At 47.1% G+C, this 20,781-nt stretch overlaps 8 protein-coding genes across 8 annotated transcripts; 4 read left to right on the top strand and 4 right to left on the bottom strand.

Annotated features, from left to right (window-relative positions):
* Window positions 1-583: 583 nt before the first annotated feature.
* On the bottom strand, window positions 584-1,596 carry FSST1_010230 (TauD/TfdA dioxygenase family protein; the record flags this gene model as incomplete). The annotated part of the gene is made up of 2 exons (XM_083233241.1): window positions 584-1,399; window positions 1,459-1,596. 2 exons carry the CDS (start codon window positions 1,594-1,596, stop codon window positions 584-586), a joined length of 954 nt encoding a protein of 317 aa, XP_083079926.1.
* Window positions 1,597-2,068: 472 nt separating this feature from the next.
* FSST1_010229 (uncharacterized protein) lies at window positions 2,069-5,042 on the bottom strand (the record flags this gene model as incomplete). Its single annotated transcript, XM_083233240.1, has 2 exons — window positions 2,069-3,927; window positions 3,998-5,042. 2 exons carry the CDS (start codon window positions 5,040-5,042, stop codon window positions 2,069-2,071), a joined length of 2,904 nt encoding a protein of 967 aa, XP_083079925.1.
* A 322-nt stretch (window positions 5,043-5,364) lies between these two features.
* On the top strand, window positions 5,365-9,625 carry FSST1_010228 (uncharacterized protein; the record flags this gene model as incomplete). The annotated part of the gene is made up of 3 exons (XM_083233239.1): window positions 5,365-6,563; window positions 6,624-6,678; window positions 6,743-9,625. 3 exons carry the CDS (start codon window positions 5,365-5,367, stop codon window positions 9,623-9,625), a joined length of 4,137 nt encoding a protein of 1,378 aa, XP_083079924.1.
* A 160-nt stretch (window positions 9,626-9,785) lies between these two features.
* On the bottom strand, window positions 9,786-11,810 carry FSST1_010227 (uncharacterized protein; the record flags this gene model as incomplete). Its single annotated transcript, XM_083233238.1, has 3 exons — window positions 9,786-10,169; window positions 10,241-11,649; window positions 11,708-11,810. 3 exons carry the CDS (start codon window positions 11,808-11,810, stop codon window positions 9,786-9,788), a joined length of 1,896 nt encoding a protein of 631 aa, XP_083079923.1.
* Window positions 11,811-12,261: 451 nt separating this feature from the next.
* On the top strand, window positions 12,262-14,265 carry FSST1_010226 (heterokaryon incompatibility protein-domain-containing protein; the record flags this gene model as incomplete). The annotated part of the gene is made up of 1 exon (XM_083233237.1): window positions 12,262-14,265. One exon carries the CDS (start codon window positions 12,262-12,264, stop codon window positions 14,263-14,265), a length of 2,004 nt encoding a protein of 667 aa, XP_083079922.1.
* A 502-nt stretch (window positions 14,266-14,767) lies between these two features.
* On the top strand, window positions 14,768-16,154 carry FSST1_010225 (glycoside hydrolase superfamily; the record flags this gene model as incomplete). Its single annotated transcript, XM_083233236.1, has 4 exons — window positions 14,768-14,834; window positions 14,885-15,342; window positions 15,395-15,664; window positions 15,720-16,154. The coding sequence occupies 4 exons, from the start codon at window positions 14,768-14,770 to the stop codon at window positions 16,152-16,154; spliced, it is 1,230 nt and encodes a 409-aa protein (XP_083079921.1).
* Window positions 16,155-16,223: 69 nt separating this feature from the next.
* Window positions 16,224-17,168, bottom strand: FSST1_010224 (uncharacterized protein; the record flags this gene model as incomplete). The annotated part of the gene is made up of 1 exon (XM_083233235.1): window positions 16,224-17,168. The coding sequence occupies one exon, from the start codon at window positions 17,166-17,168 to the stop codon at window positions 16,224-16,226; it is 945 nt and encodes a 314-aa protein (XP_083079920.1).
* A 1,070-nt stretch (window positions 17,169-18,238) lies between these two features.
* FSST1_010223 (HET domain-containing protein) lies at window positions 18,239-20,410 on the top strand (the record flags this gene model as incomplete). Its single annotated transcript, XM_083233234.1, has 1 exon — window positions 18,239-20,410. One exon carries the CDS (start codon window positions 18,239-18,241, stop codon window positions 20,408-20,410), a length of 2,172 nt encoding a protein of 723 aa, XP_083079919.1.
* Window positions 20,411-20,781: the final 371 nt, after the last annotated feature.

Raw genomic sequence — 20,781 nt, 5'->3', positions numbered from 1 at the left:
GTTATTCAAACCAAAAGCTACCCCGCTCGTGGTATGCCGCCCTCGACGCGATACGGCGAGGACACATTCGCTTCCCGAATTATGACAGCCTACACAGGGGGGCTTTTTGGGAACACCAACGCCATCACTAAAATTAACTAAAATTAGCGATACGGTACTGATCAAGTGAGACGGCAAGGGTAGTTACAGGTCACATCTAGTCTTGCGTTGCCGGCACCGTACACAGGCCCGGTATGACCGTTTGCCTGTTCCGAGGGTCATGTCTCTCTGTATCAATCTCTACAGATATTCTGTCATAGACCGGCCAAGGACGGGGGAAAGGTTAGGGGGAAGAGCGGAAGGGAAATTCAATGCCGATGTATTGTTAGTATATATGGCGGCTCTGTCGGCAAGAGACGGCGACGGACGGCAATGGTCGGCAACGGTCGGCTGCTAAGCATACGGAGAACCATGACCCACAAGAAATAGATCACTCATCGAGATATTCATTCAACTTGCTTATTACGGTCTAGGATTGTAAAAGATAGAATAAACTAAATAAGGACTATCACAATTCATTCCGACAATAACGTGATTGATCTGTTCAGGGAAGACCTTGACGAACATCGCTATGCTCGTTCAATCCCCAAGCTTGTGTACTATCGTCATGAACAGTAGCACGCCTCATATCCCTTTTATACTTGTAAGCAAAAGGCCCTCCAACTGCTCGGTGCATGGTGCAGGTATTGTCCCAGATGACCAGGTCCCCCACGTTGCGCCACTCCACTTCAAGGCGATACTTGTCCTGCGTGGCATGATCGAAGAGCTTATCGAAAAGCTCTTGTGACTCTTTGGTTGACAAGCCTTCAATATGATGGATGTGCTTGGCGAGGTATAAATTCATGCGACTCGATCGCTCGTGTTTCTGAGCTAGACGATGACGACCCATGGGGTAGTCGGCGGGATCCATATCAGAAAAGTGCTCAGGCGCAGCAATCTTCTTAGAGTGGAGGATGGAATGGCAGGCAATGTAGTCTTTTGACAGCAGCTCTTGTTTAGTAGCTTCGTCAAGGTCGTCCCATGCAGCTCGGGTGTCACAGAACTCGGTACTACCGCCAGTACCTTGAGGTGGCAACTCATGAGACAGTAGTAGGGAGTAGCCAGCCCGACGGGGGTTGAAACTTGAGTCGACATGGAATAGGCTGTTTCCTCTATTGGCCTGTGCTCGAGGACTGCTAGAGTCAACAATAGAGCCATCATGCTCCATGTTGCCGACATCGAATAGTTCGTCGTAGGCCAGGCGGTGAATTCTCCCTGCTTTGTTGTATGGCTTGACATCATCCAGGTCCCCAAATTTGCGTGCTAGGGTGATATGGGCTCCATCGTCTAGCTTGGTCTTGCGAATAACCACTACACCGTACTTGAAGACAATCGTTAATAAACAGTGTTCGTACTGGACTTGGAGATATAGAAGCTTACAATTTTGACAAGTTCCTCGATAAAGGAGTGGTCATTGTCAGTGACACCTTCCGAGAAGTCAAGACCGTGGATTTCAACGCCAAAGCCGGATTTCAGTTCGTTGATCTTGGGGTTGGGGGGAGTTTGTGTAGAAGACATGGTGAGAGGCCAATGAATTATAAGTGAGCTTCAAGTGGATAAATGATAAGACAAAAGTAGACTTAGTCACCAGTCAAGGTAAGGAGAGACGAGCATTAAATATTGAATTCAACTCGCAGTAAAAGCCACCGGAGTTCTTCCGATGCTCTACAATGTAAGTCAGTATTCTTTGGGATAAAGGATTACCGTGATGTTGACTACTGTGCCACCGATGGCGGGCGCACTGTAAGTTCCGAAGCGAGAAATGCCAACCGTCTACAGCCGACGGACGACCTTTTGCTCCGAACTGAGACGTAATGGCTGTGAATTTCAATATCATGGGTTTCGTGACTTGATCGGTACCATCAGATAGGCTATGACGAGCTATGTTTGAGATGGGTCTGCTATGTCTGGGGCGCCCACATCCATGCTACCAAATGTATCATAGTCTGACTTACAACTAGGATCGATGACACAGAAACCCGCCTTAATGTCACTCAGATCCTAGGGCGGGATATATCCTGCCGAGCATGGGAAGTATTGATGGGTCCTTGATGCAGACACTCCTCAGCACATCCGAGCCGTCAGTAAGACGTTGGAATAACTCCAACAAATCCGGCGAAAACTGCTTTACAATATCTTCGGCAGTACACATAACTCCGTCAACCATAGATCTGCCCCATGGGTTCAATCCACGTCCCAAGAACACACGGAGCTGTTTGAGTCTGCCATAACGACAGCATAGACTCTGAAAGCCCCAGTTCTTCGGTATCTCTTGGGAAACATTGCTGTCGTCTAGTAGGAGAAGACGGCGGGTGAGATTTCCATCGTCATCTCCGCCGTGTTTGATGATGGATAGAAGCATATGGAAGAGAAGAAGATGACGTGTTTCTGTGTTTTCAGGTAGGAAGTTAAGTAATGATGGGATCACATCAGCTGGAGATCCCCGATCAGAATCATCAGCGTTGACAAGTATCTCGGGAACCATCTCCGGCATTAACCGTTTGATGATGCGAGCCGCTTTCTTCTCTCCCATCTTTGCGTGTAGAGCCTGAATAACGCTTTCAAGTACCGAAGCACGGCTTGGAGATTTGACCGCTAATGCCGCGATAAAGACCAAGTGGGTTGCTCGTGGAGCCTTCCAGTCTACCTCTGTACGCTTCAGGAGCGTATGTGTGATACTCGATTTGCATTTACCCCAGTGTATAGCTGTTGCCAGGGCTGTGTAGCCATTACCGTCCGTCTTATTAGGGTCTGCGCCGGCATCGAGTAGGGTGATCACGGAATTGTCCGCACCGGCTTGGCTTGCGCAATGCAGAGGTGTCCGACCATCGATAGTCACAGTGTTCAACTGTGCCCCGTGGGAGAGGAACTTCTCAATTACCAAGACAGCGTTGAAGGAAGCGGCAACATGAAGCGCTGTTTTCCACTGCGCGTCTTTTGCGGAGATCTTACTACCTTTTCCCAACAACCAAACGACAACTTCACTTAGATTGAACTGGGCCGCCCTGTGAAGCGCCGTTTCACCTGAGACACTAGCCTTGGACACGTCGCATCCAGCTGCGACAAGGCACTCCAGTAGACGAATATCCTTTTGGTTGTTGTTTGACACTGCGTAGTGTAGAGGGGTTTGGCCATCTTTATCCCTATACTCAGCATTGGGATACATGGCTAACAAACTTTGCACCAGTTCAACTGATCCATAGTATGCCGCAAGATCAAGCGCCGTTCGACCGTAGTCGTCTTCATCAGCGAGGTCCCAGCCGTGAGAGCTGAGGTCCTTAACTAGAGTCATGTTGCCTTTGTAAGCAGCAACATGTAATGCTGTCCATCCAAATGGTCTAACACTGTAGCTTCGAATTTTCTTGTTGATGCTGCCCAGTTCCAGTAGTCGTGATACAGCTTTAGCGAGGTCATGTTCCGCGCAAATGCAGATTAAGAGTCCTTTCGGGAAATCTTGAAGAGCCTCTAGGTTCTCTCCGTAGCCGTGTTCGATAAGAAGTGCGCATAGTCTGTAATCATTAGATGTATCAGATCTCATCATATTCGGGATGTCAAACCCGCTAAGGTGGAGGCCAACTTTGATATTCTGGTCTGTAACATCCTTGGTAGTATCTTCATCGCCAATTGACAGGTTTTCAACGCACATCTCCAACAAACGCATGTTGCTGTCTTTGTTAGATACCCGAGCGAGATGAATCATGTCACGTTTGATTGTTGCTCCATGCTTCACGAATAACTCAACTATTTCCAGTCGTCGCATTTGTATGGCCATTTGCATCGAATGCCCTTTGTCGAAATTCGGGTTTAGATTTCCCTCCAACAGCACTCTTACTGCCTCGATATGATTATCTGTGAGCATTTAATGTCAGTATTCCGGGGCTTAGATAGAATGGCACTAAAACCTTTGCCATGTACTTACTACGTATAGCCCACTGAGCTGGTGTACCATTCAACTCATCAATGACATTCGGATTCGCTCCATATTCCAGAAGTAATTTTATCATCTCGGGAGTTCCATCTTGAGCGGCCAAGTGTAGGACTGTCCGACGTATGTCACCGCGCTTTACAACCGCGTTGGGATCTGAACCAGCCTCGAGAAGTATACGAGCATTTGCTAGCTTCTTCCCTTGAACGGCTGCAATCAGCGGAGTCGCACCCCAGTATTTATCTTTCGCATCCATCTTGGCGCCAGCATGGATGAGGTACTTGACGACACTCCCATCGCTACATCTTCCTCTTTGGGCTGCAATATGTAGGGCACTGAAACCGACAATGTCAAGTTTGGTCACTTCAGCTCCAAGCTCCTTCAGTCTCTTGATAGAATCAGGTTGTTCAGCCTCTTCACAAACGTAATGAAGAAATGGTCGCCGATATCTTGAGTGATTTCGTTCAATACCCCAATCTGACTGATGGAATGCCTCAAGTAAGTCCTGTTTCTCAGAGATGAACGCTCTTGCCATGGTCTGGAGCAGAGTGTATTCATGCGTTGGATTAAGATTTGTGGATAGCGCATGCTCAACGAACAATATTGAAAGCTCGGCCGCATTTTGTCCCATGGCAGCTTCAAACGGGGTCGATGCCTTGAGGAGCTGTGTGGAATCTAAACGTCTAGTCTCTTGTGTGCTTGGTGCACTGTCGTCGGAATTAGTGGACGCAGGATCTGCCTTGACTGCTTGACCTTCGTCGCTAGAAGGAGTTTCTTGCGCAAAGATATCGGCGCCCTGGAGCAACAACAGTTTGCTGATACCAATTAGTTCAAGCTCTGATGCGAGGTGAAGCGGCGTTTTTCCGTCGTCGTTAAATGAGTCTGCTGGGTACCCAGCATCAAGTAGGTGACTAGCAAGTTCCGTATCATTTTTCCGAATAGCAAGGTGCAGAACGCTGTCCCCGGATGGATTATCACAGGAAGACGCGCGCCAAAACGCATCAACGTCTTCTTGCTTGGACCACAACGAATCTGACATTGTTCTACAAATATCAAACTCCTCGTGTTTGGGTCTCAATGTGGTTTGTTGGGGGAATGATTCTATCTAACCGGGAGATGAGAGAAGAACACGGTGCCCTTGAGAAAATGTGAGGGGCTGTGTCTGACAATGGTGTAGCGATCAGAGATATCATTGGAGTTGGGCCAGTGTGGCTGCCTTTTCAGCTGAAAACAAGGTACAGGGGTCAATGTCAAGCAGGCTACCATCATCCAGACCGGGTTATCTCGGCCTTCCCCTCTCATTGCTGATCCAAAATCGCCTGTTTACTTAAACCGTTACCAAATAATTCTAGCTTTTGATAATGGAGTCCTTTACCAACGACAACAATGATAGTGGAGAGTACGAGGCAGAATATGCTTCTTACACTTGCGATAATGGAATGGAGGAGCTGACACAAGCTATCACCAACTTGACTCTCCCCTCTCTGAGTACGGAAAATGAGCATCAGGCTGCTCTATTCGGTCAAGCTCAGGCTCGTATTCCAAGCAGATCAATAGATAAGCTCCCCATCACGTACCAATTGATGACACTCATCAACGAGGCCAAATTCAACGGCAGCATCATTACAACCTGGTTCGGACATCATGACTTTGCCGCTCGGCCCTCACGTCAGATTGCAAGAGGCGGATATTTTCAAACGCGCTACGCTAAGAGTCTGGGCGTCGCCAAGTATCCTATCCTTGCCACAGAGTCGAAACAAATATCGGAACGGAGCTACAAAGCCCTGGCAAATGAGCTACGTGTTCTGTCGCATCCGCCTCTTATGGAACACGAAAACATTGTCAACATTAAAACCATCGGCTGGACTAGACTGGATGCATGTAGTGCAGCTTGGATGCCGATGATCGTCCTCGAGCTTGCAGATCTCGGAACACTCACTGAGTATCTTTCAACGGAGAAGTTGGGCATTGATTCCAAGCTGCAAATTGCACGCGATGTTGGAACTGGCCTACAAGCGCTTCATGCCTGTGGTATCATGCATGGCGACCTCAAGCTTGACAATATCTTGATGTTCAAGGGTAGAGACGGAAAAATTCATGCCAAAGTTTGCGACTTTGGATGTTCTTATATCACAACTGGCACTGAAAATGAAGAAGACAAGGTCGAAATCAGTGCGGGAACAAAGCCATGGAATTCGCCTGAGCTGTATAAAAACGTCCCGATCTCTCACTTGCGACATGTCGACACCTACTCACTCGGCTTATTAGTCTGGAGAGTGCTCTTAAATGGTCGGAACCCTTTCGAAGGGCTAGAACAGGAGGAGATAGATAAGACAAAAGCACAAGACCTAATTGTTTCGGATGCTTCACTGTCGGTGGAGGATGAATACGACAGGAACATAATCCTTCGAGGTGCAGTTTCTAGTACTGACAGGTCTCATTCCTATATGCGTGGTGTAGCTATGCCGAAAAGGTTCTTTCGATATACATTATCTTCGGAGATGTGGAATCGAGACTTGGATGCCGCAATGGATAGTCTGTCCTTCGAAACTGTGCACGGGTAAGTGGCCAAAGGAAATATTATTATTTCCAGAAATCATGCTAACAAGTTGGATTACAGAACTGCAAAGTCACGTAAGCCAAATATTGTCGAGGTGGGCCCTGCATTGTCGTCGGTGAGTAATCACTATCATCCTGTGAAGGTCATGACTAGAACTTAAATCTGACGCGTCGAAAAAGTCTACTGTTGAGTTCCTGAGACTATTTGATATACCTGGGACGGCGCAGGATATGTTCACCGAATCACTTAAACAGGTATCTGAGAACAAAGCTCTTTCTGCTGAGGCTAGAGCAAACGCCTACCTGCAACTTTGTTATGCCAGTATCGATTTATTTGGAACATCCGGTGACTCACTTGACGCTACAAAATATCTGAGAGAGGCAAGAGATCATGGTTCAGCCGTGGCTGCGTCAATCTTTCGGCCAATGATGCTCGCGACCGGGCACACAATCGATGAATCTTTCAACAACGAGCAGAAACCGTGGTTGCTCAAAGCCATTACAAACGGCTGTCTCTTAGCACGTAAAGAACTTCTCCTTTTGTCTGAAGACCGTAAAGCCTTGTATGATGCTGAGCAATATGAAAGACTGTTTACGGGGGCTAAGATGATGAACGACAAAGGGATAGCTGATGCCGAGTATATCGAGACAATGTTCCTTCCAGCAAATCAGCAAGTTCTTAGGATGTTTCTTGGTGCTGGACAACTTCCAATTAACGGAATCTTGAGCTCGGTGCCGTCATTTATGAGCCGGTCCATGAACACATATCTTCATGCTGGCGCGGCTTTGGGTATTGATCCTGATCACTTCCGCAATGCTATGGCCGTGGTCGACACAGAGACTATCAATATGCAGGACAATGCAGGGAACACGGCTTTGCATCTCGCTCTTCGATTTGGGAATGTCGACAATGCCTGGACTCTCTTGGAACATGGCGCTGATGCCTCTTTGGCGAATAAGCTCGGAGAAACACCGTGGCATTGGCTTATATCTCTCGAAGACGACGACATTCAAAATATAACATCTCTAATGCTAGACTATACTGAGGGTCTCCTCAGTTTGGCTTCGGCAAAGAATTCAGGAATTAATCAGTTCAGTATTGCTCATGGGGGGACACCACTGCATTGGGCTGTTGATATGCGCATGAGTACATTGGTCACCAAGCTTCTTGACTGTGGAGCTGATCCTCTTCTTGAACACCAGGGCATGTCATCCATTGACCTTGCAATCCAGTTGAACCAAGTGGAGATCCTGGAAACTCTGATGGACTTCGTTAAAGACGATATAGATGAGTTACCACTACGCAGTCTGAACGATGTAATGAACATGCAAGACTCTGGCCGCACGGATCCTATCAATGGAAGTCAACAGAATGAAGATAGCCTGATTATGCAAGCTGTTGGAGTCCACCCTCTTCACGAGCGTATTGTTTATTGCGGAGAGTACTGGCTATACTCTGCAATATCGACGCTCGAAGTGCTTTATGAATATTGCCAAATCTCAGAATGGTCTGAGGAGAACAACGAAACTAGGCTCGAGACGTTCCGACATCTCAGCTTCGCGGCAACGTTAGGACCTGATATGATGCAGCAAATCATAGACGCTACAAATATCTTTCCGAACCCCAATACGGAATCTGCAGCAGCGTTTTGGAGATCCGCCCTCGAAGACATCCTTTGCACCAGTTTACCCAGTATGGTTCATTTTGTGATCGACAAAGTCAGAGATTCGTCTCCTAGTCTTGCCGACGCAGATACCCTGCTACATAGCTACTGTTTGTCGCTCCACGCTGACACCACAGTATTGGATAGCATTCTGAAAGATTGTTCCGGCATAGATTGCACTGACGAGATGGGTCGCACACCATTGATGAATGCGGTCCGTGAGCGTAACTTCGAAATTGCTACGTACCTCCTTGAGCACGGTGCTGATGTAAATCGCACCTGGATGCAAAATGGACATCGAGTCTACATGCTATATGAGTACGCTGTCAACAACACCGATATTGATGTTATTCCGCTTAAGTATCTCCTCGAACCGATCCATCCGTTCACAGACAGAATCCCGCCACTTACTCTTGGCCCAGATCAACAAGAAACAGTACTCCACATAGCGTGCAAAGATGGAAACCCAGTGATAGTAGACTATCTACTCTCCAAGTTTAGTTCAAAGGACTTGCTAGATCAGCGAGGTGAAGGTGGAATGACTGCGCTGCACCATGCTGTGTTCAATGGTCATGTTGATGTGGCCATGAAACTCTGCCAAGCTGGTGCAGACGTCAACGCCAGATCAGGTTACAGGGATATGAGTAACAGAGGACGCTCCAGGCCATTGGATCTTTGTTACCGACATACAACACAGAGTAACGAACTCTTGACGAATAAGTTTGGACTTGAGAGGACTAGAGAGGATGTTCTGCTGGGACGTTTCCATATCGCGAACTACTTAGTCCAGCGCTATGGTGCACGCCGTGCCGACAGATTTCTCATGCACAGAGGTTTGGCTTTCCGTCTTAGCCTTCTCGCTGCTCAAGACGGGATGGCACATCTCCTTGCCATAGTCCTCCGAACAGTGAAGAATGAGATGAAAATCACCTCCTACGGGGACTTTGACTACAGTCTTTTACTGACCCATCTCCTCTGGCTCTCCGCACCCGAGGGTCATGTCAGCACAACACGCCTGCTTCTCAAGCTTGGTGCTGATGCTAATTACCGATCGAAAAAGGGCCTTTCACTTCTACATATGGTTTCATGGCTTGGGAAAGCAGAAATGGTCTATGTTCTGGTTAAAAATGGCAGAGCTGATGTTAACGCTCAAGACCATGAAGGACAGTCCGTGACGTGGTACTCTGTGAAGTCTCAAGATTTAGCCACAATACGAATGGTAAAAGCTTTGGGAGGTCGCTTCACGCTTCCAAGAGCAAGCTTAGAGAGGATCTTGGGTTCTAGACATTTGCCAGCCGACTTGAACCCACAGTTCCTCGTCAGGTTTACAGGCGAGCCTAGTGATGATGATGAGAGCGAGATGGAATCGGATATAAGCGAGGTTAACGCGGATGACTGAGTAGGAAGGTTATGGAAGCATCCCGACGGCGTGTCTTAATTTAAGTTGAACATTTTTAAGAGTCTCTCATATGAACACACTTCTGTTTACATTAGCTTGTGCCCTTTCATCTTATGTGTTACTCGTAGAAACAGATGTATAGACCCAGAACCGACCACATCTATTTACAGCAATTACTAAGAACGCTGGAAACATGTAAATAAAATAGTTCAGCCACGTCGGCGCCTCTATCTTGTATCCCCTCTTCTGCATCTTCCTCCATCTCGGCACCATCCCATGCGTCTCCCAGCCATATCTCGTCCCCATCTAGACACGCAATGACAGCCGATTTGTACTCTTGGCCCATACGATGAGCCATCTCACGTGAACATACAGTAACTAACCTTCGGCGAAGATCGTCGGCGTTGGCTACTCCCGCTGATGCAGACCCAGACGAGCTGTAGTAGTGAGCGTCCTGCCACATACCTATCTCAAACAGAACGACACCAAGTGAAAAAATGTCGAAGCGACGTTCGAATCGGCGATGTTCTTGTCCAGCAGATCGCTATAAAATTAGTCAGCCACTTGTTTATATCTCTACAGATGTCCTTATGAACAATCTTGGAGAGTACGTACCAGTTCTGGGTGTTGCCAGAAGCGCCACGGAGAGGGCATGGCGTCGCGTACATCAACACTGCGTTCGTCAGGTCGCTCACGGCGTGCGAACCCAAATCCCAATAACTGAGGATATGTAATTTCCAAGTGTCCTGAACCACGATAAATAACGACGTTGCGGCTCGTGATACTTTTGTGCATCCAATCAACGCTGAGTAGTGACAGAACACCATCAGCAAGGGCTGAAGCCAGCTTATAACGCTGCTCAAGTGATGGCATGAATCTGTTCGGCCCGGTGGGCTTTTCACTCTCGATCGAGTACTTATTCCGTGGGAGGAGAGAATAAAGCGAGCGGGGAAGTTCCTGCTGTTGAGCGAACGAGGGGAGTCGGTAAACCAAGGTGAACGAAGTCCTAGATCGATGGAAGAAGCCGACACCAAGTGGGAGTATTGGAAAGTAAGGATGGCCAGCATTGCGGAGCAGAGTGGAGAGGTGTGCAATACGATCCTTGAGAAGATTAAGGTCGTCCTCGATAAGGGAGGTTGGGAATGATACACCTTCCAAAATAACGCCAATCTTCTCTTTTGACATAACTGACGACTTTTCTGTGTATTCAGACATGATTCGGGAATCGGTTGGTTGTCCGTCCTGGAGAGGAAAGTCTGCAGGATCCAGCTTGATCCGCTCAAGTTCTTCGCTTGATACTGCTTCAGTACTTTCCTCTACTCTCCGAGCTTTGACAACCATTGCCTGGTAGATTTGACGGTGCATCGGATCATCAAATGTCGAGGCAGCACTCCCAAGCCCCTTCAGGTCCGAAGGCAATTCTGACAGGGCGAGCGCCTTCATATTCACGACCCTATCAGCTGTACTCTGCTGTGTTATTGGTAGACATTCTAGAAGCGCGTCATTGCAAGACTTGAGGGTTTGGACATGTTCCATGACCTTGGTGCGATCACTGATATCGTCTTTGAACGACCAGGAGAAGTTGACCTTGCGGAAGAAACTGACAGTTTTTGCGCGATGTTGGTGAAGTTTTGTGTTCCTTTTGATACCTTCAGCTACTTGGTTGTTCCGAAACAGCGGTGCTGCCGTAGGTATCTCATGACTGTCTTGGATTGCCGCAGACTTGAGAGTTTCGGTATTGGTGGCATGGCTGACATCATTGTGAAGAGAGTACTTCTCACGAAGTTCCTGTAGCATCAAAAGACATTGATGTGCTTGGCCAATAACCAACAGGACATGGTGCTCGACGCGACCATAGTCCATCGTCAGCGATCGTGCGTCTGAAGCAAGAAGAATAGCCCGACGCAGCGAGCTTTCGCTAACAACGAACTCTCCAGTCGCCGCATCGGTTATCAGCAAACCACTTTGCTGAAGCCATGTTTCAAAGCGGAAATATTCGATTGCGATTAGTGCAGCAAGTGTTCCTCCCACCAAGTCAGCGGAACGCCCTCAAGAGAATGCTTCTGTGGTTGGAGTGTGTACCTGCGCTATCTGCAAAACTACGTGCTGACGACACGTGCCGGAATAGGTGAAACGCTTGTACTAGAAGCGACGTCGCTGTCCCAACACTACCAAAGGCGTCCATAACCTAAGTAAAAGGATACACTTTGTGTGTGAGAGGACAAATTCCGTTATTGATAGAAGTTTATTCTCGTGCCAGGCTGCCAAGGTTGAGACAGAGTAAAATCTGCCTTTCACTTTATACATCCATCAGATTACGTCAGATGGTGGCTTAGGAACTAATTACACTTCGATACCATTGGCTTGGTTGTTGTTTCATGTCTCAGCCGCAGCGCATCGGGCCTCAAAGGGCACTTACTGATTGGTTATATCAGAACTTGGTGTGTTGTTCAAAAAATAATGAGTGCTTATTTCTCTGAGGCATAATCGATAATGAAGACTTATATTTCCCTCTTCTTCGTTGTCCAACACTGAACCCTCTCTTTTCTTTTGCAAGAATCCACAATTTTCTCAACAGAATTACATTTAGTCTTTTACACTCTATCCGTCCTTTTTGTATTCCTTATAGAACCAAGATGTCTCATTTCAAATATTCTGGATTACTTCCTCTCGAGATACGACTATTGGAGCTGCAGCCTGGTTTGCCCGAAGACACCCTCACAGGCACCATTTTGCAGAGAGATTTAGTCCCCGAAAATCATAAGATACCAGATTATGAGGCTCTATCTTACTGCTGGGGCGACCAGTCTCACCATGACAGTATTAACCTTACTACTGAGCATCAATCAAAGATTCCCGTGATGCCAGGATGTCTCAATATCGGACCAAATCTCGCCTCTGCTTTAAGGGCTCTTCGATACCGTGATCGGAGTCGTGTGATTTGGTGCGACTCAATCTGCATCAATCAGATAAATCTTGCCGAACGATCTTCCCAGGTTCAACGAATGCAAGATGTGTATCAATGGGCCAATAAAGTCGTTGTCTGGCTGGGCCCCGCAACTTCTTGGAGTCATTCAATCATGGAGACTCTACGAGGGCTAGCAAACAAATTACCCGATACAATCAATTTCCCCAAGGGCAACTTGTTCAGATTATATCATAGTCATGGGTTGAATAGAGCACGGGCTCTTCCAGTCACTCATGATCAAGTGATTGCATTTGAGAAGCTCTTGGACATAGACTGGCACCGAAGGCTTTGGACATTGCAAGAAGTAGCATTCGCAAATCGAGAAACATCGATTGTAAGGATTGGTAACGAGGAAATATCATGGAATATATTCAAGAATGCTGTTTTGTTTACAGGCATGCATTATTGGAAATCAAAACGCCATTATTTCCTTGATCCGGTCACTGTCATGAAGAACATCGAAATATTTATGTTCAAGGCCCGGATTAATAGTATGGTTGACCTCGGTAATGTTACGGAGTGGGTGCATCTGCTGCACCTGACGAGCCGCTACGATTGCTCCGATGATCGCGACAGATTGTATTCAATTCGGGGGTTTTTGAAACCGGATGTCGCTATATCGGTCCCAGTGGACTATACGAAATCTGCCAAGCAGATCCTTTCATCAGCTTGTGTTGCTCACATGATCCGCAATAGAAATCTACGATTTCTTGAAATCTGTAACTCAGATACACTTCCAACCTGGACACCAGACGTTGGAAAACGGTTGGACATGCTAAATCTTAGCAGTAGCGCCAGTGGAACATCAGCAGCCTCCGCTTTTCCGGTCCAGTCTGATGTTTTGCAAGTGGCTGGAAGATCTTGTGATGAGATATGTAACACCCCAATCAATTTCCCCCATACAGATCTCCTTCAACCCAGCGACGAGTATATGGCCTCAATCATTCGACTCTTACGATGCCTTACAGGGAGTGAACACTTCTACAAAGACGACCAATGCCTCGATGAGTTGATAACCATGCTAAAGCTTGGGGTCCTATGGGATTACGACATATTGAGAACTAAATCTCGCCCAGAAGGTTTATTAATCTCATTAGAAAATGGACGAGATTTTATTCGACGGTTCATAACACATAACATTCACGACAGTGGTTTCGTGGATAAACTGGTTGACACCTCCAAGATCCCAGCTTGCACTAGAACCCGCAACGGGACGCTTGTCCGTGTGCCGATAGAGAGTCGAAGTGGTGATATAATCGTGACTCTCCTGGGATTACAATGTAACCTAGTTCTTCGACGTCAACGGCAAAGTGGATATTTCAAGGTTATCGGACCATGCTATCATCCAGGCATGTCCCACGGTCAAGCCTTACTTGGCGATAACTTCGATGGCTGGAAAAGGCTCTGGTCTACCACTACACAATCAATTGTATTTTGGAAAGAAGGACAGGGTGTACGTCTGTCGGATCCTCGGCTTGATGGTGTTCAGCTACCTGAGGGTTATACCAGACACACGTTGTCGATAGGGAATGATGGAGAAGAGCGCCAAATGTGGTTTTATAATGGGCCAGTTACGAAGAGCATGGAAAACAAGACGATTTACGATCCGCGCATGTCGGAGGAGGAATTGAAGAAGAGAGGTATACCAATAGAGACGTTTCGGTTAATCTAGGACGATACTTTGATTTACAAGTCAAAGTTAATCCCACTTCCTTGCATATCATTATCGGATCATTCAATCAACAGGTTTACAAGTGGAGTCGTATCAAACAACATTGTTCAGCCGCACTTATAATCCTAGCTTGAATGAACCAACTGTATCGCTAAGAGAGGGAGTTGTGGATACAGGGTGGTATTGTGAGGATGCCAGGATGGGGAACCTTTTGTTTCATGACGTGGAGTCTCAACGGTCGGCTAGCCTGAGAAGTGGAAAGATTCTGGGGTGTTACCCGCCGGTAGAAGAATAGAGGAATTCTTAACGAGATTGATCGGCATTGCGGAATCAGTTTGCGGAAGATTCCCGTGCATATAACGGAACCGCCGAACTCTATATAATAGTATATCGTTCACGTTCCTAATTGCAAGTAGCCAGGAAATTAGACGTTTCAGCATTTCTCGTCCAAACTCTATCGAGACTTTCCATTGGTCGCCACGACACCATTGTTAGTCCGACGATGCTTTTCAATTCTTTATTATATCTGTTCCTTGGCACCGCAAGTGCCTGGACCCCACAGTCCAGAGGTAAATATCTTGACATTTCTCTCAAGAAGTAACATACTCATGACAATTAGTGGTTGCAAAGGCCAACGGAGAAAAGCACACCGAGCGAAGGTTACCCGCCGACACAAAGATTCGTGGCGTCAACCTCGGCTCGCAGTTCATCATTGAACGATGGATGGCCGAAGAGTCATGGAAAACCATGGGCTGCAGTGCTTACAATGATGAGTGGGCCTGCGTCAAGGGTATCGGCCAGGCCAAAGCCAACGCTGCCTTCAAGAAGCACTGGGAGACCTGGATCACAGAGGCCGACATCAAAGAGATTGCCAGTCTTGGTCTCAATGCCGTCCGCATTCCTGTTGGATACTGGATGTACGAAGACATTATCCAAGACGGTGAATACTGGCCTCGTGGTGGTATTTGGCATCTTGATCGAATCGTAGGCTTGTGCAAGAAATACGGTATCTACGTTCTTATCGGTCTTCACTCTGGTCCCGGGATTAGTTCTCCGAACGAGCAGTTTACAGGTCATGTGTGTATCTCCAATCCATCTCATCAGACATGTCTTACTGATGATCCTCAAGTCTGTACCGGACCCTGGATTCTATACCCCAGAGAACTACGAGCGAGCTTATCGATTCTTGGAATGGATGACAAAGCGCATTCATACCAACGGCAACTACACCACTGTTGGGATGCTTGAGGTCTTGAACGAGCCTGTCCATGTAGCAAAGTGGAAGGATGAAGCAGCAGATATGATCAAGAATTACTACCCGGGCGCATACAAGCGCATCACAGCCATGGAGGGTTATCTGAAGGTTGCTAGTGCTGACCGTTTACACATTCAATTCATGGTATGTCTCCAAATAAAGCAAAGACGATGGCGATACTGACTTCAACGTTTTGTAGGGCAAGTCCTGGGGTTCAGGAGACCCAAGAACCAATCTTCCAGATGATGAGCACATATTTTTCGATGCACACCGATACTTGAGCTTCGACAACAGAATTGCGGGTAACAAGAAAGCCTACATCGAAACTGCGTGCAAAGATGACATGGGAAGACATGTCTTTGTTGGTGAATGGTCTCTATCAGTGAACAGCACTTTGAAGAATACCGACGAGTTCAAAGTTGATGGGCAAGAAACATGGTATAAAGCTTATTGGGCTGCACAGGCAGAGTCTTTTGAGAAGGGTGATGGGTGGTTCTTTTGGTCTTGGAAGTGTGATGGTACATTGGGTAAGAAAGACTGGCGGTGGTGCTACCAGTCTGCGGTTGCTGCAGGCGTTATTCCCAAAGATGCTGGCACCGCTGCGAAGTTGAGCCCTTGTGATAGATATACTTGATAAATAGCTATTTCATGGTGATATATAGGCTCGCCTCTCGGGCTGAATTCAGCGTCATAGCTAATAGATTCAAACTTCATACAAATCATTCCAGAAAAGGATATCGTTGAGAACATCCTCGGGTAAATCCAGCGCCGCAAAGTTCTGCCGTCGAGGTGTTCGAATGTGGACATGCACATGGCCAGCTGTCTTCCATCCAAAGTAACCTGCCATTTCCCAATCAACAAGCCCGACAATCTTGTCATCATCGACAATGCAGTTTGATTGAGTGAAGTCGTTATGCGTAAATGAGACATCCTCATCGTTGTTATCCTCAGAGAAGATAAGGTTGTATTCTAGTTCCTGGATACCTCGGTGTGTTTTCGGATCCGGGTCCTCGACGATGTATGATCGGGTCGTGCCTGAAGTAGGAGGTTCTACCTTGCTCAAGCTTTGCAAGATGTCTCGTGCTTGTTCTTTGAAGTTTTGCTTTTGTTCGGCGGAGATGTATTGCCATGCGATATTGAGGCCAACTCCAGCAATCCTCTCTTGTACTAAGACATCTCTACCATCAATCTTACTGGCAAAATAGATATTAGGGACTTTGACATCTTTCAATACAGTCCTTGCCAGATCAGTTGCCTTGACTTCGTTTGCATCTGCATATGAGAAATCTCGGCTTGCGCGTTTGCCTTCAAGCTCAGTATGGAGATGACTTGATTTGACAATGATGGAACCAAGAGCGAATACATCCCTGGCCCCCTCTAGGCCTTGATATATCCTGTTGGAAGTATTGCACAGTTCGAGTACAGACGCCCAGTACGCTAACGAATCATCCGAAACCGAGTTGGCGTGCTTTAGGTCAGGCTGGAAATCATCCGAAGTGGGGAGGTATCGACCATAAAAGGGAACATCGACGAATCGATCATGCTGTGGGATTTTTGCAGGATCAGCTTCGTACGGATTCATCTTGGACGCCTTTTGATGAGCGATGCAGGTTTGGAGAAAGCGGATGCAGATTGAATGGTATGGCATAAGGCGCCCGAAGCTTGATGCATCTGCCGCTGATGACCGCCTACCTCAAGCACCACTCTGGTCCCGCGGCTAAATTAGGATCAGTCTGCAGTTAATTCTATGCAACAATGAGTTTGCGAACTAGCGAGTGTAGATGGATATTATGTCTTCTGGTTCACATTTTGTGTAGGTGGCATTAAGGCGGAAATCCTTAATGCTGACTTCGTTATCCTAGGCGCAGGCATAGGTCTTCTTCTTTCTTTGCCTCTTCTTCCTTTTAGGCCTTTAGCTTTTGCACTTTTTAATTATCATAGAGGGGGAATTAAACTTATATCTTCCGGGGGCCTGCAGCGAGAGAGAGAGAGAGGTTGATTTCTTCAGGTGTAGCTTCTTTTCATTAGTGGCTTATAGGGTAGTCTATTTTCCATTAACCTTATTTTAGCGTATTTTCCGCTCGGTAATGGCACGCTGAATTGCACTTTCTGACTAAGTAGAAGCTAATGCTAAGAGGAGGTTAACCTTATTATAGAGAGGTAAAGCCAGAAGGAACTTCTATATACATTCGTAATGCAAATTACCTTTTTAAGCGGCTTGGCCTAATAAATTCTACTTATTGATGATATATTAACATAAAGCTTTAATATAAGTCGGCGCACCTTGTGATAAAATAGCAAATTAAATAAGCTTACTTTAGCAGTGAAAAGGGCTATACTACTACGCCGTGCAAGAAGGTCATTTAAGTAACCCACGTGAATCCATTTATTAGCAGACCCCTGACATAGCCTCAAGCCCGCTACGTAGTAGGCTAACTCGGGTAATTATACAAGCCTTCGCTCACTCAGCCTTGTAGGTATCACTTTGGTAATTGACGTTGGGCTAAAGGGCTATGATGTCATTTTCAGGGAGCTAGTGACTGCGGCTGAGCAATGCTGCATGCAGGGTAATCAAGCCACTAACAAGCTGAAGGAAAAAGCAATACGAGGCAGATCAACACATGTTTTTAACATAAGTAGCCTGAACTCGTAAATGTCCTTCTCATTACTACCTTAACATGTTCGAATAGATGAAAGCCGTCCTACTCGCAGAACTTCATGGCTTCCAAATCTAAAAATGGATTTTATTCCGAGCCTCATTTACAGCTAAACCACAATTGCCCAAGCTCAATTCGAATTCTCGACCTCTTACCAGGCCCAAAGAATGGAAAGATCAAGACAAGGCTCCGCGTAGTATCATTGAACACACACCCAAGGCCTTACTATGAAGCCCTGTCATATACATGGGGTCAGGATCCTCCAACAGCGCCCGTTACCATCAATGAAGCTCATCAACTTCTAATTACCCCCAACGCGTTTGCCGCTTTGCAAAGCCTCCGCTTCCGCCGAAAGATACGGACGATATGGATAGACTCTATTTGTATCAATCAAGAAAATAAATCGGAGAAGGACATTCAAGTGCCACTCATGGGCGACGTATACAGATATGCCGCAGTCGTCAATGTCTGGCTAGGGCGCACAAGCATGAACCCAGATCCAGGTATTAGGATGGGCAGCTTGTTCGACTCTAGGCTTTGGTCTAAGGCCTGGCGGGCGGTTTACAAGGACGTAACTGCCAAAACGATTGGGCCTGATGATGCAATCAACGCACCCACAACCAGACGCCTTGCCTGCAAGGAGGCTATTTCTAGTGCTCGATCTGAGCGTGATTTCATTCGGCACTATCTACACGGCCGGCACCTCGCCCTCGCCGCTGCTATTGAGGAGAATTCGCCATGGCATGAGCGTCTCTGGATCGTCCAGGAATATCTACTCGCTAAGCGGTTGCAGTTCGGCTTTGGCTTTCACTGGATTGAATGCGATATTGCACTCCTCTTAGACTGGGCAAAGACAAAAAGCGAGGCGACCGACTCGTTCAAACAGGCCATGGGTTTCAAGTTTGCAGCTACCCGACTAAGCCTCCACGGCATGTCAGGCTTGAACTATACATGTCTAGGCGCACTGCAAAACTTGTTCCGAACCCAAAAGTGCTATAAACCCCAAGACATGGTTTACGGAATGCTGGGCCTTATTGATCCTTATCAAGCGACCCTAATCCCGGTAAATTACAACTTGGATCCGTACAAGGTTTTTGCCCAGGCAACTTACTCGGCGATCCGAAGCGAAACTACGTTTCAAGTGCTTGATATGGTTGATCTCATAGCCCGTCGTGATGAAGATTCTGGATTACAAAGCAAGTCTGGAACCTGGAAAGAGCGTCATGGTGAAACGAGCAAATTGCTACCATCGTGGGCGATTGACTTTGCTAACTTCCCTGAACGAGGGCAATGGCAGCAAGGTTCCTGGGGAGATGTTGAGCTGACTCGAAGGAGACATAAACTTGAAAAGAGTTGCAGCTTATCTGATGACTGTAGTCAACTACGCATCAAAGCTGTTCCCTTCGACACAATAGCCACGCACTTCCCTGTTCAGTTGCCTGGAGAAGCCACAGGCCTCGAAGAGAAGGAAGTTGTTTGGGGTTTGTTCCTCAATGTTGTCATTCCCACTCTTTATGCAGTGTTGAAGGCCAGGCAGCTAGTAATAGCCTCTGGAGACTACCATCCCGACGTGTCGCTTCCAGCTGCATCTCTGCTAACGCCACATATCACAGCCGATCAAGTCAGAGAGCTTCTAGATGATGACGAAAGACTCTCTCGCCGGTTAAACGCCTGTTCCTCCATTGCAACGAAACCCGCGGCCAATCTCACCATGACAGTCTTAGGGGACGGGGGCGAGGAGCAAGTTATGTATTATCAATTGACTGGCCCGAATATCATCAAGCCAGAGCAGGACGCAACGGTCAACGTGATCAAGACCGCTTGCTTACTCTGGGCCACCATCTGCGATACACCATTCGATATGCAGTGTGAGGGAAAAGTGAAAGTGGATGCTGATGACGCAGAGGCGTTTTTGCAACCTTGTACAAGGTTGCGAGACAACGCAACGGCCACGAGCGGCGGGGTGGCCTTCTTTGGTACGTTATCAGGGGGGCTGGTGGGCATCGCGCCCCTAGGTGTCAAGATGGACGATTTGATTGTTCAAGCGCCAGATGAAGAGAGCCTTTTAGTGTTGAGGAAGCGGGATCTGGATCCGGAACGTGGTGATGTTGTGACATGGCAGTTCGTGGGCAGAGCGTTGATCTTCTCTTTGCACACACTTCAGTCTTGGAATCGTGACGAGCTCGAGGGTAAGATGTCTCTTGACGAGGCACCGATCTTTGTGATATCTTGATCACTCTTTTAGTACTCGCTTTACCCCTCGAGGATTTGGGTATGTGGCTGTGATGGTTATTTCATCCCGGCAATATATTGACCTCATCGGTTGAAGACCAACTGCTTGCACGCGTGTCATTTATGGGAGTTATCATTTATCAACTTTTCACTATCCAAGTTAGGCACTGATGTTCCTTTAACTGTTAAAATATCTACAATACTGGCAAATCGAACGACAATGCATAAGGCTTCTGACCCTCGATGCATTTGCCGTTAGTGACGGCCTACCCCCAAGACATGGTGTACGTTACAAAAACCACAGTTTCAATTCTTCTTAATACTTCCGACCCTTCAGTCAATGTTATCAGCGGCCAGTTTGTATTAAACTCG

Source organism: Fusarium sambucinum, chromosome III, assembly GCF_050947815.1.
Source record: "Fusarium sambucinum isolate potato_lamoka chromosome III, whole genome shotgun sequence".
NCBI classification, from domain to species: Eukaryota; Fungi; Ascomycota; class Sordariomycetes; order Hypocreales; family Nectriaceae; genus Fusarium; species Fusarium sambucinum.
Note: the sequence above shows the minus strand (reverse complement) of the source record. Positions and strands in the feature narration are given on the sequence as shown.